The following is a 12,305-nucleotide window of genomic DNA, read 5'->3' on the forward strand; positions in this document are numbered from 1 at the left end:
GCAGCTCCCCTTCGCCATCACCGACCTCCCTACTGCCTTTCCTCCCCAAAAGACTGAAGCCAAGCACAAACTAGCTACTGCCCAGGTAGGAAAACCATGGCTTGTGTTAAAATTTGTGAAATAACTCAGAATGTGTTTCAATGCTTTACAATTTAGCTGATGGTGGTCTTCAGCCCAATCCCTGATTGGCAACGGTATAACAATAGCCGTCAGGAATGCCAATGTCAAACAGTTGCGCTGAATTAGTGTCATTAAGAGCCAAAGGATGTAATTAAACTCAGCATCAAAAAAATAAAAGTGTGTTAATGCTGGCAAGGGCCGGCAACAGATAGAGAATTTTCCACTGTGGAAACACGTCTGCAGAGCAGTGGGACAGCTGGCTCCTCCCTGTTCAGTACCTGGCACTGCCTTCCCTGCTCACCCGGGCTCTCATCCAGAAAACCAGGTGTGCAAGTACAGTAGCTATTGGTGCCCTTCATTTCATTATTTGATAGATTAAGAATTTCAGCAAGTCCATCATCCTACTTCCTCGTATTTTAAAACTAGATAAATACAAGTTATTTTTTAGTGCACCAGGCTTATTGTAGGCTACATACTTGCACATGTGAAACAGTTTATAGCCTTGAGGTGAAAGGTCCTGAGAAACACAAAGATTTTGTTATTACTTATGTCATTACAGTTCAACTACACCATTTCTTCTATTAACTTTTTTTTTCTATGGTGTGAGGAATCATATGCGGTCAATGACCACATCACATAATTGTTTTGTCTTAAATAATAATAATAAAAAAAAGCAACCAACCAAACAAAACAAAGTTCACAATGTAGGGTATAAAAAGAACATTTTTACTCTATGAGGAGGTAAATTCAAAACGTATGCAAAGTGACAGAAACAAACCCTATTCTGTCACTCTGAGAAAGTCTTGAACGATGGGAGTAAAATCCTATTTGATACTGCACTTTATTATATGTCTCTCTGTTTTAAACTGACACTTTCTAATCTCTAAGTCTTCTCTTGTACAAGTATTTGCAACTTTTATTCAACTTAATCTTCCAAAAAATGGTGGTAGAACATCTGGTCCCTCCTACCACTTGTTTGATGCTGCGCTGGAAGCACAATGCAGATAAAAACCGTCAGGGACTTGTAACACACTGAAGACTACAGAAGGAGCATGGTCATAGCCCTCTGCCTTTTGGAAATCCCTGTCCAATGGAGTGACAGTGCAAAACTTTACACCCCAGTGGAACAGTGCAAAACTTTACACCCCAGTGGAAATCAAAAGACATCCAAAGCCACTGGAAATTTCACCAAAGGTTCAGCTGGCATCTCTACAGCTCCCGGACAAAAGCAGAAAAGACGCACAACAATAGCATAGATTTGGGGTTAATTAAAAAGTTCAGTCTCCAACCTTATTTTTGATTCATGCTGACATAGCTGGCTCACAACCGTAATGTCATTTCTCTGTTTATGACAATATATTTAGTTGTTTATGACAATATATTTACTTGAGGCTTCTGTGGAAGGGTAAAAACCCCTGGGTCCACTGGAACCCCATGGACTTTGCTGAGGGCAAGCTGGAGGTTGCTAAACATGGCAGTAAATGTAAAGGCTTGGTGCAATCCCCCCAGCTGTCAATCCCTCAATGCCAAAAGACAAAGGCTTTCTGATTAAGAAGTACTCTGGGAAGGGTTAGGCTGAAGTCCAACACGGAGCATGTTTGTGGTACCAAGAAGAGACAGGTGACAAAAGTGTCCAAGAATAATTACAAGGTATCAGACTTCATAAAGCCCTGTGTCTTGGATCTAACTATGGATGTTAGTTTCTAATGAGCAGAAGAAAATGGGAGGTTGCCCTGTGAGGCAACAGTAACCTCATTAAGTGCTCTTATGCCATAATACATGACCCAACCGTAATGGATAAGTGACAAACCATGACAGTTTATGGCTCTTATGGAAGCAAGATTGCCTCAAAAGCAAAACTGGCTTAAAAACTCCTACCCCTTCCTTTGCCATTCTCATCCATTTCTCACTGCTTACGCTCTAGGTAGATAACTGTGGCAGCGCTGTACAAGGCGCCGAACACAAAGAACACTGAAGTGATACAAATTGCAGGATCAGTTTTGCTGAAAGATTATGTCTTATTCACATTATTTCAGTGACCTGGCTTAAAGGGCAGCTTCATACACACATTCCTGTGCACGCTGTGGTGAAATAATTCTGAATGTAGCACCATCAGCATCATGGCTAATGCATCGTCCACTGTTGCTTAGGTTGTATCAGGAAATGTCCAATGCCATCCAATTTGTTGTATCTCTTTTAGAAAGGTACCTTTGATTGCTACTGAGCTGTCTCCTCAGTGGCAGTGATCTTGCAAATTCACTTGAAAAAAATGTCATTGATACTGTACTTTGCAAGTCAAAGATAAAATTATACAAGACATTCCAGAAAATGGAGGGGGATATTAACAGAAAAAAAGCTACAGAGAACAAGCAATTTGTATTACTGTTATTTTGTTCTACCCTCACATTTTCTGGCTTTCCTTGTTCAAGTTTGGCTGACACATTAGATATGAAATATTTTAACAGTCTAATAGAGATACAGTGTTCTATCACAGCGCTCCAATCGTTTTCGCTATAGCAAGATGACTAAACTGGCATAGTCTCTTTAAACATCAACAACAGCTTCGTGGAAAAAAAGAATATCTGAAATTTTTTTGCTTCTTTTCTCAAAACTATACTTGCTCACAGTTTTCAGTTTCGAAGTACATAATAAGCAGATAATCTGCTAGCTAACAGATTTTTTTTCCAGACAACAGCTAAAGCAACTAACATGAAGCAGTGAAACAAAATAACAAGATGCCACAGAAATAGAAAGGAGACAAGGCCAAGAAGCAGAAAGGAGCAAGGAGTGGATAGCCATTAAAGCAATACCCCAGGACATTATAAAAAGCTAGGTGTGGTGACAGCTAAAACTGCAAAAGAAAAAAAATATCCCTAGATATCAACCTCTCCACACACTTACACACAGCTGCTGATAATTCTTCATAGTGAAGAGCAGGGCTTTCAAGCTGACAGATTCAATGTACTGCAGGCTGGTAGTATGGGCACAACAAAAAATACATAGCACATCGATCAATGAGTTTCAGAAACGACGTTTGTAACATGGAGCACGAAATACATATTTTGATGATTAAGCTACTTTATTAAGTGGAATCTGTTTTAGCAGTGTTACAACATAGATTTCCATCAACTTGTCCCATTGCCATGCTCAGAATCACGCCAGAACAGTCACTCTACAGCTATGCGCTCCTGTCTTCAGCGCTTACTAGAACAAACCTTTGTGACAATAATTTGGTGTGCTCAGAAAAAAGGCATGTACAGAGATTTAACCCACAGGCTATGGCACCAAATCTCAAATGGCATCTCTGACCACCTCAAACACAATGTTCCTCTTTTAGAAGTATGAGAAAATCTGTTTCTTCTTCTTTGAATATGGAAAAATATTCAAAGGTGTCTTCTTGATTGAAACCTAAACAATGTAAATTCCAACAACAATCAGCTCTCCATATAAATAAAGATAGAGGTATACTTATGCACAGGAGTGCTTTTTTCCTATATCTTTTACTTTCTCCCTCAGTGGTTCCAGATCCTTGCTGGGCTACCTGCTACTATAGATCAGCTAAGAGACACTAAAAAGTTTAAAGAACACTGAACTTAGGAAAGCACAGGAAGAAAGGGGAAAAGTGGTGCATATCTGTAATCTTTGATGTTTTCACTCCACTAAAAAGAGATGAGCTACTTACAAATCGTCGCACATCCACACTACCTGCTCATCAACACAATACAAAATGTGCATTTGCTTACATGAAGCTAGGGTTACACTAGTTGATCTACTTAAATTCAACAAGTAAACTTGAGATATGTCAGATTTATGCCTCAATAGGATATATTAGGGAAGCATTGCCTTTCATTAAGCTTTTTTTTTTTTTCAATGGAGGTGCAAGGATGAACATTCATTAGCTATCCCATGACTGCCTTCTAGTTTGGTATGTGTAAGGCATGACAGATGGGTGATTACACAGGAATTAACATTTTACTCTTCTAAGCGTTAATTAAACAGCCAGTTCTCTTCTTGTACCGAGCTACTTTCCCCCCTATGCTATGCATGTTTTTGAAAGAGGAATCATAATAATCTTCCTCTCTTACCTAACTGTAATGTGTTCAAGTATTTATGTTGCAACACATTTGTAACCACGTATCCTAACTTGTTGTACTGATTTTTTTAGTATTATACCGCAAAGTTATTCTAGAAATCAGCCTGCAAGGTGCAGAAAAATAAATCTAGGGTGATTTGGTTTTGTTCCTTCTGCAAAATGAAACCTATTTTGAGTGGAGAAATCACCAGAAGAAGTAACTTCTTAATATAGGTTAATTCCTCTGTATTCATTTTTATCATTCTATAGCTAAGAAAAATGAAACATTCCCAAAGCAAAGAGTCAGAGTTTCAGCTCATACCGTTTCACAGAATTTTTGAAAATTATTTTTCAAAACTGTTTTAGAAAGGAGGTCTTTAACAGAGTGATGGTACCATAATAAAAGAGATAAACTTGTGTTGTTAGAGCAGGTTATCATCAGCACTCTGCATTTTTAATAGAAAGTTTCATTAAAAGGAGAAAGAATTCCATTGCAGTGTAAGAATGTAGATTTATCTAAAATATCATCTAATGAAATGCGGGTAATCTTTTGGTTTATGAATTACTGAGATCATTAAGAAGGATCCACGTCTTGAAATCATGTTGCACTTCAGCACAATTCTTAAAGGCTTTTCTACACAAAGAACTTGACTAGAATAGTTATTACAAAATAAGATAGCTATTCTTGACTGGCATTCTGTGTGCAGATGTTAATTACAGACTATTTTTATTATTCTAAAAAGGAGTCTCCATGGAAAGCTCTCCAAGAATAACTGTGCAACCCATGTTTGGCTCTATGTACTGTTTAATGAAAATATTTTTACTACATTTAACTTAAAAATATTAAAAATATGGATAGCAGTCTTGTACTCTTCTATCAAAGGACTTAGTATTTTTAAGAACACCTTTGTTTAGCAAAGTACATACAGAAAAAGTATGCACATTAAATGAACTGTATGCATTACAACCGGTTTTCCAATAATTCTGTAAACGCATTCGGAATACCCTCATTTAGTTGCTGGTGTTTCCTGCAGTTGTATAAAGCAAGTCGAGAAACCATGATCTAGGTGTTGCTGAAATAAAAGAGAGGAACGTAAAGAAACTGTGAAAGTCCTGTGAAACTGTACTAGAAAAAGTCAGAGAAATGCTGGGGAGACAACCCTGTACACTGGATGTTTGTTTCATTTGCAAGAGAAACAAAACAGTGAACAGAAAAAAAAAAAAAAAATGACCTCATGCTTACATAAACTTGATGCATTTAAGTGGATTTACTGTGGTATAAGAGTCATCTTAATGAAATCCAAATTAAACCCTATATGTGAGTCTATGTATGTGGGCAAGTAGAACTGAATGTTTGCTGTGGAAAGGCTACTGTACAAGTCTATCTTCCTCCCATTGTCTCATGGGATACCTTCTCACGATTCATCTCTTCATTCCCCTCATCAATTCATTGTCATTACCTCAGTTTAGCAGTCATCCTATGAGCTATCCCTTAATTTAATTCTGTACTGCCATTTCTTAACATTCCCTACCTCTACACCTTTTGCACCTGGCCCCTCCCTTATATTTAAATTTTATATCACCACAGTTTTTCTATCACTGCGTGGCTTTAAACAGTAAAGCAGTTCTACTGAAATCAATGAAATTCTGTATATGCTAAAAGTTATGATGCGTTAGGCCACACAAAATAAAGAACTTTTCTGTTGCCTATGAAATAGTTTTGATTTTATTAAATGCATGTCACCATTGCACTGGTAATATATAGTGTGTATATATATATATACATATTTTTTGCAGAAAGATCACTTGTATTCTAAATATATTTTTGCATGTGAAAAACAAGCTAAGAAGATTTTGATATGAAGAGCATCATGGCATCCTACTTCTTCGGTCTCCATTAAAATAGCTGCTAGAGATTTTATTTCTAAATAATCTTTCCTCGTTTTGCTACACTGTAACAAAGTATAGCCAACGTTGCTGTTCTGGTTATCAAAGAAATGCTTGCGATACTTTTCTTGTTACAGAACCGCATTACATCAGTGGTAACATATTTTTAAGATGTCGTTCAAAATGGCTCAGATGCGCTATTAACTGTCACAGTGAGTAATTTTCCTTGATTCATAAATTTAAAGAGCCATGAGACCTCCTGGATATTTAGTGCTAGACTGGTATAAACTATTAATAAAAAAGCCTTTGAAGGTCGCCGTGTGCTGGCTGAGGGCCGTGCCCCGCGGTCGCGGGGGGGGTGGGGGGGTGGTTCCTCGGCCCCAGCCCCGCAGGCAGAAGGGGCCGCTGCGGCTCCCACCGGCGCCCGCCGCCTCCCCGCGGGTTCGTTCCCCGATTATTCCCGCTTCCAACCCGCGTGGGTTTGACTTCGGGAAAGGTCCCCGACAGGGACTACGGTCAGCTTTGAGAAGGTTAAGTTTTTTTCCGGAATGAAAAGTTTATCCTGTCGCAACAAATGTCCTTCAGCTTAGGAAGACCTAGCGGTTAAAAAAAAAAAAAAAAAGACAATAATAATTAAAAAAAAAAAGTAATTCGGAGGGAAGAGCTGCTACATACAGCACAGTGCGGCCCCGGGATGCGCGTGGCACCGCACTGGCCCCATGGCGAGGACGAGGAGGAAGAGGAGAAGGAGGAGGGCGATGCACCCGGAGCTGCCGCCCGCCGCGTCTCCCCTGCTGGGAGCCGGTACGGGGCGGGTAGGCGCCTCCTCGGGCACGTTCAAAGTTTTGGGGTGGCGGCGGAGGAGGAGGAGAAGGAGGAGGCGGGGGCGGGGGCGGGGGCCGGGGCCGGCGGGAGCAGCACGAGGAAGCTCCGCCGGGGCGGAGGCAGATCCCGGCGGGCGCGGGAGTTGCGCCCCGGCTGCCGCACCTGCTCCACGGTCGCTGTCCGAGGCGGCCCCGGCGCCGCCCCGTTTTCCCCCGGGCCGAGGCTAAGCGAGGCCGGGCCGGGCCGGGCCGGTCCGTCCCCCCCGCCCCGGGCCGCGCCCCACGCCCCGCCGCCGGCGGTTATTAGCGGCTGCCGCCGGTGGGGAGCGGCCGTTGCCGGGAAGATGGCGAGTCGCAGCCTCCGCCTGCTGCTCCTCGGTTACTTGGGGGTCCTGAGCTGTAAGTGGCCGTTGTCCCTTCCCCGCGTGGGGGTACCGCGGTACCGCTCCCTCCGGGGGCCGCCCGGTCGCGGGGCGGAACGGTCCCCCCGGAGCGTGTGTGTGTGTTGAGGGGAGGGAGGTCTCGGTTCCCCGGGTCCTGCTCCGGTGGGCTCCGAACAGGGCCAGGGCGAGGGGAACGGTGGCGGCGGCGGGACGGCGTTTCCCCCTCCACCCCGGAGCGAGAGGAGCCGAGTCCCGACTCCCAACAGGGCGGTAAAAGCGAGGGCGTCCCTCGCTGCAGCCGGGGCAGCACTGCGCCCTGATAGTTTCCATGTGTCTCTTGTTTGCGCGCAGATGTAACTTGTTCTAAGCCGGACCCGTGTCAGCGCGAAGGCAGCGGCTTTCTGCAGTGATGCGAAGTTTAGGATGCGGGCTGCGTGGTTTGCTTTTTTGGTGGCCTCTACGGGATGAGTGAGCAAGTGATGGGAGCATGGTCTCGCTTGCTAGCCCAGGATGCTGCAGGTGTAGAACAGACTTATGTTCTATTGTCTAACTGGTTAAAAAAGCAAAACAAAAAAAACCCAAAACAAACAAAAAGGGGGTAGAGGGGTATGTAATATTAAAATAAGTTGGCAAAAGCTGCCCCACCCAGAAAGCACAGGCAAATAAGAAAAAAAAAAAGTACCGTGGGGCCACATTAATATGCAGTGTTGGTAGTGCCAGTCGTGTGATAAGGCTGTCACTTTCAGATCACATCTTACTGTGCTCCTGTTGTATGCTTCTTGTGTCTTGCTGATACTTTAGGGAAAGAGGCTGTACATGGAAATAATGCTTTGAAAAGAATTACGTAGCACAGTCTTGCCAATGGAGTGACCACCTGGGACCAGCCTGGAACAGGTTCAGTCCACTGTGGATGTGGGACATCCACAGTGCTGATGAAGTAGGGTATGTTTTGTAGTTTACCTTTCCTTCCTCCTCACCTGACAGAAACTTGTGTGTGTGTAAGCTCCTTTTTTTGCTGAGGAGGGATGAGTCCGGTCAAGGAGAGACCTGAAGTGACACGTGTCTGTTAGGTCTTTGGTTTGGTGGTGGTTTTTCTTTTCCTCTCTCTTTGCTTTTATGAGACCTTATGGTAATGTTGGGCTGTTGGATGGGCAGCTGGCGCAGAGTTTCTCTTTCATATAGTAAGTAATAATAAAAATTATTTTCTTTGATCTCTTTTGTCTTTGTTTGTTGTTAACTGCATGGGTATATCTGAGCAGATGAGGCTGCTGTGGGTTTCTTTTTTTTTTTTTTGGTGACAGGTTTCAGTGTCTTCAGGCTGCTCAGCTTTCTGCTTAGTTGTGTCTGCTGGCGGTGCTGGCTTTGACCAGTGAGGAAATGATAGAGGGTGGTTTGGAAGCCGTACAGTGGATCAAAGTCTGGTGCCTACATTGTTGTCAGACTTGCATTTATTTTTTTTCCTCTTCCTGTCCCAATTCCCAAGATACACCAGGTGGGGAGAAAGTTTACCAGCAAGGTGCTGATAAGAAGTCTTTGCATGAAGAAAGCGACTGTAGGTGGGTGTGCAAATGTCGATTGTTTGTGTGAGCCAGAGGAAATCCAGGCAGAAATCCAGGCAATCGGGAGTCTGCTGCTGCTCCTGTGGCTGAAGTAGGTTCACAAGAACAATAAGACTGAGTAATACTGGCGTCCAAGTCAGACAACACATGGGCTGAGCGGTCTTTTATGTGGGACTGGGGCCCAACGTGCTATAGAGGTAGTGGGGAATGGGCAGAAACTGATGAGGAAAAGAAAGTAGTGGTTGGTACCTGAAGCATGTGAACATTATATTGTGGAGTGGGTCTAGAGAACTTGCTTGGTAGTTTAGCTGCAGAAATTAAGAGCTGTTGGTGAAAGGACATCAGCATAGCCAAGAACAGTGCTGAGGTAGATGAAGTTTGGATTGCTTTTTAGTGAGAACCTACTAAGAAGTACTAATGACCCACAGAAATAGTGGTTTCTTGGATTTAAAGCTTCTCTTTCACCTTTAATTGAGGGGAAAATAAGGGAGTTGGAGGTCTTCAATCATATTCTCTGTTGGCATGAGGTCCTGAAACTGATGCTATCTGGAAAGCTTTAAAAGGTGCTACAGAGTAAGACTTGTGAACCCTGTTGGCAAGACAGTTAGAAAATGTCCAGAAATTATTGTTATTAATCATTACAGCTACTCTGGAGGAGATGGTATGTACTGATGAACTGGCCTTTTTGTGAAGCTTCTAGGTGTGATTTTTCTTGCATTAGCATACAGTAGAAATTAAATGTAAGCTGGTGAAGCTGGAAGCAAATTCAGTACAATGTGTCTGTGTGAGGACAATGCAGAGGCAATAAATAGTAGTCTTGCATAAACATTTGATGGAGCTCACTGGGGCAGTTTGAGCAACAAATAAGGTGAGCATGTGTTTGTTTGTTTGCTTGTTTTTGTCTTTAAAACAAACATTCCTTAGTGCTCAGGAATCTTTCAGCCAGATACAGAGGTTCAAGGCCAAAAAAGCCTTTTGTGTCTTCCCCCCCACCCTCAACAAGAAACTGTAAAGCATGACTGCATTGGCCGTAGGAACTGACAGTGGAAGTCTTTAAACTATGCTTTCCAGAGTATATGTGATATACAATTGATGTACTCAAAATTGAGAATATTGTCAACCTCCAGTCTTCTGTTGAATCCTCTTTGTTTGCTGGATTAACTTGGTAAGGACTTACTCCAATTTTTAAATCTGTCTCTGTATTCAGGTGAGATGGGTTTTCTTAAATTTGTAAGACTACATACTTCTCTAGTAATACCTGTACAACATAATAGCATAAACCAGACTACCTATTTTGTGGAGAGAGAGTTAGGGAAGAGACACCAAAGGAAGGTTCCTTCTCTAGCTGTTTTAGTTGAGAAGCAGTATTTCTTTGCTATAGACTGCTAGTGGTCCGCAAACCTGCACAGACCCTTAGACACCATAACATAGGCTGTGAGGTGATGGTAAGCTTCTTAAATATAAACAAACAAAAGAAATTTAACTACAGAAAAGCAACGTTTGTTTCTAATGTTCAGCCTAACTTTTTTTGTTTATGACTATGGTGACACTGCACAGGATACCAGTATGCTTCTTAAACAGATAAAAATTGAAGACTTGGTTGGAAAACATTCCTGTCTTTAAAAGGGAGACCTACTCTTCTCTCTAGCTTATAGAATCATAGAATAGTTTGGGTTGGAAGGGACTTTTAAAGGTCATCTCGTCCAATCTTCCCTGCAACGCACAGGGTCATCTTTGAGATCAGGTTGCTCAGAGCCCTGTCCAACCTGACCTTGGGATGGGACATCTACCACTTCTCTGGGCAACCTGTTCACCAAGTGTTTCACCACCCTCATTATAAAAGAATTTCTTCTTTGTATCTAGTTTAAATCCACCTTCTTTTAGTTTAAAGCCATTAACCCTTGTCCTATTGCAACAGGCCCTGTTAAAAAGTTTGTCCCCATTTTCCTGTAGGCTTCCTTGAAGTACTGAAAGGCAGCAACAAGGTCTCCCCAGAGCCTTCTCTTCTCCAGGCTGAATAAGTCCAACTCTCTCGGATTCTCCTCATAGAAGTGTTCCATCTCTCTGATAATTTTTGTGGCCCTCTTCTGGACGAACTCCAACAGGTCCATGTCTTCCCTGTGCTGAGGGCTCCAGTGCTGGACACAGTACTTCAAGTGGGGTCTCAATTTCACCCTCTTGGTTAGCACTCAGAAGAAATTTTAGCTGGGAGTTATTGCCACGTCTCTCAGAAATCATGGTCTTTGCTGCCTTTAAGCAAGTCACTTTCTTTCCCTTAAACCTAGGCATGCTACCCGGAAAGGAGTCCTCATCTGAGAGGACTCAGCCAGAAGAAATGCTGTTCTGTGGTAAGGGCTTTGCCTCTCTCCAGCAGAGAGGAGGCAGAGAGAGCTGGTCCCTGGCTGGCCCTGCAGTATCCTTAGCTGAGGTTATGCACATCCATCCGCAGCCTGCTGTTGGATGTGCAAATGAAAAAATGAGGGTGACTGTCTTCCCTCCCCGCATCCAGGAGACATGAAACGTACCTGGAAATGTGATGTCAAGACAACTACAGTTCCTCATGTTTTCTTCTGCGTAAGGTAGATGTATGCAAGTGAAGGACTTGCTTTTTTTTGTCTCTTGGCCTCTGAGGTCCTGTTTTCTTAGCTTTAATGTTGCAACAATTCTTTGTTCATGTCATAGGACATGTATTTCTGGTAATTGTGAATACCATAGGGCATCTGGCATTAATAATGAGAGTTAAAACTACCTCTGGGATTAGCAGATCTAATTGAGCCTGAATGAGGTCTTCTCATTGGCTATCTAACTGAATTGCACAGATTTTTGCGATTATTTCCTGTATTATGCCAATATTTCCTACTGCAGACTGTTTTGGCAGCAGTACAGTAGCTGCCAGGTTCTGCTGCAGAAGCTGGCTGATGACATCACAAATGGTTAGGTAAGAACTCGCAAGTAGTTGAACTTTGTCTTCACCTTTTCTCTTTAGCTGACTGAACAAAACACATCGGAACATCTTTTGTGACCTAGAGCTACCAAACTTGTCTGTGTCCACTGACTAACCCCAAATGTCACTGGGGATGTGTTGAGACCTGTTTTTAAAGAAGTGAGCTAAAAATGTCAGCGAAGGCTTTTACCCTTCCTCAAAGGGTGCCCCAAGTGCTTTAGCTTCTTCTCAAGTGCTGGTGGTCACGAGAGTAGTGCTCTCCTTAAGTATGAGAGAAGCTTCTTGTACAACTGATATTAAAAAAAAAAAAATAAAAAATCCAGTTTTCTTATTTCACATGAGTAAATAATAGTGATGTATACAGTGACACAGTGATATTCACTGAAGGTGGACAGTGACATGCACGTGAATCTTCTGCAGTAGGAGTAAGCAAGCTTCCCTTGTTGGGAGGGAGGGGTATAGGTTTGGGCCCTCAGTGCTTTTGGAGGGGCAGGAACAAATGGTAATTTAATTCTA

General features: G+C 42.7%; 1 protein-coding gene across 1 annotated transcript in view; it reads left to right on the top strand.

Moving 5' to 3' along the window:
- Positions 1-7,247: 7,247 nt before the first annotated feature.
- LOC309686087 (junctional adhesion molecule B-like) overlaps positions 7,248-12,305 on the top strand; it is a gene marked incomplete at its 5' end in the record, with an annotated part of 42,215 nt that continues 37,157 nt past the window's right edge. The window contains one exon of the mRNA XM_082498617.1: positions 7,248-7,302. Coding sequence (XP_082354743.1) covers positions 7,248-7,302 — 55 coding nt within the window. The remainder of the gene's footprint in view (positions 7,303-12,305) is intronic.

The sequence above is a fragment of the Vanellus vanellus genome, assembly GCF_965231255.1.
Source record: "Vanellus vanellus genome assembly, chromosome: 1".
Classification (NCBI taxonomy): Eukaryota; Metazoa; Chordata; class Aves; order Charadriiformes; family Charadriidae; genus Vanellus; species Vanellus vanellus.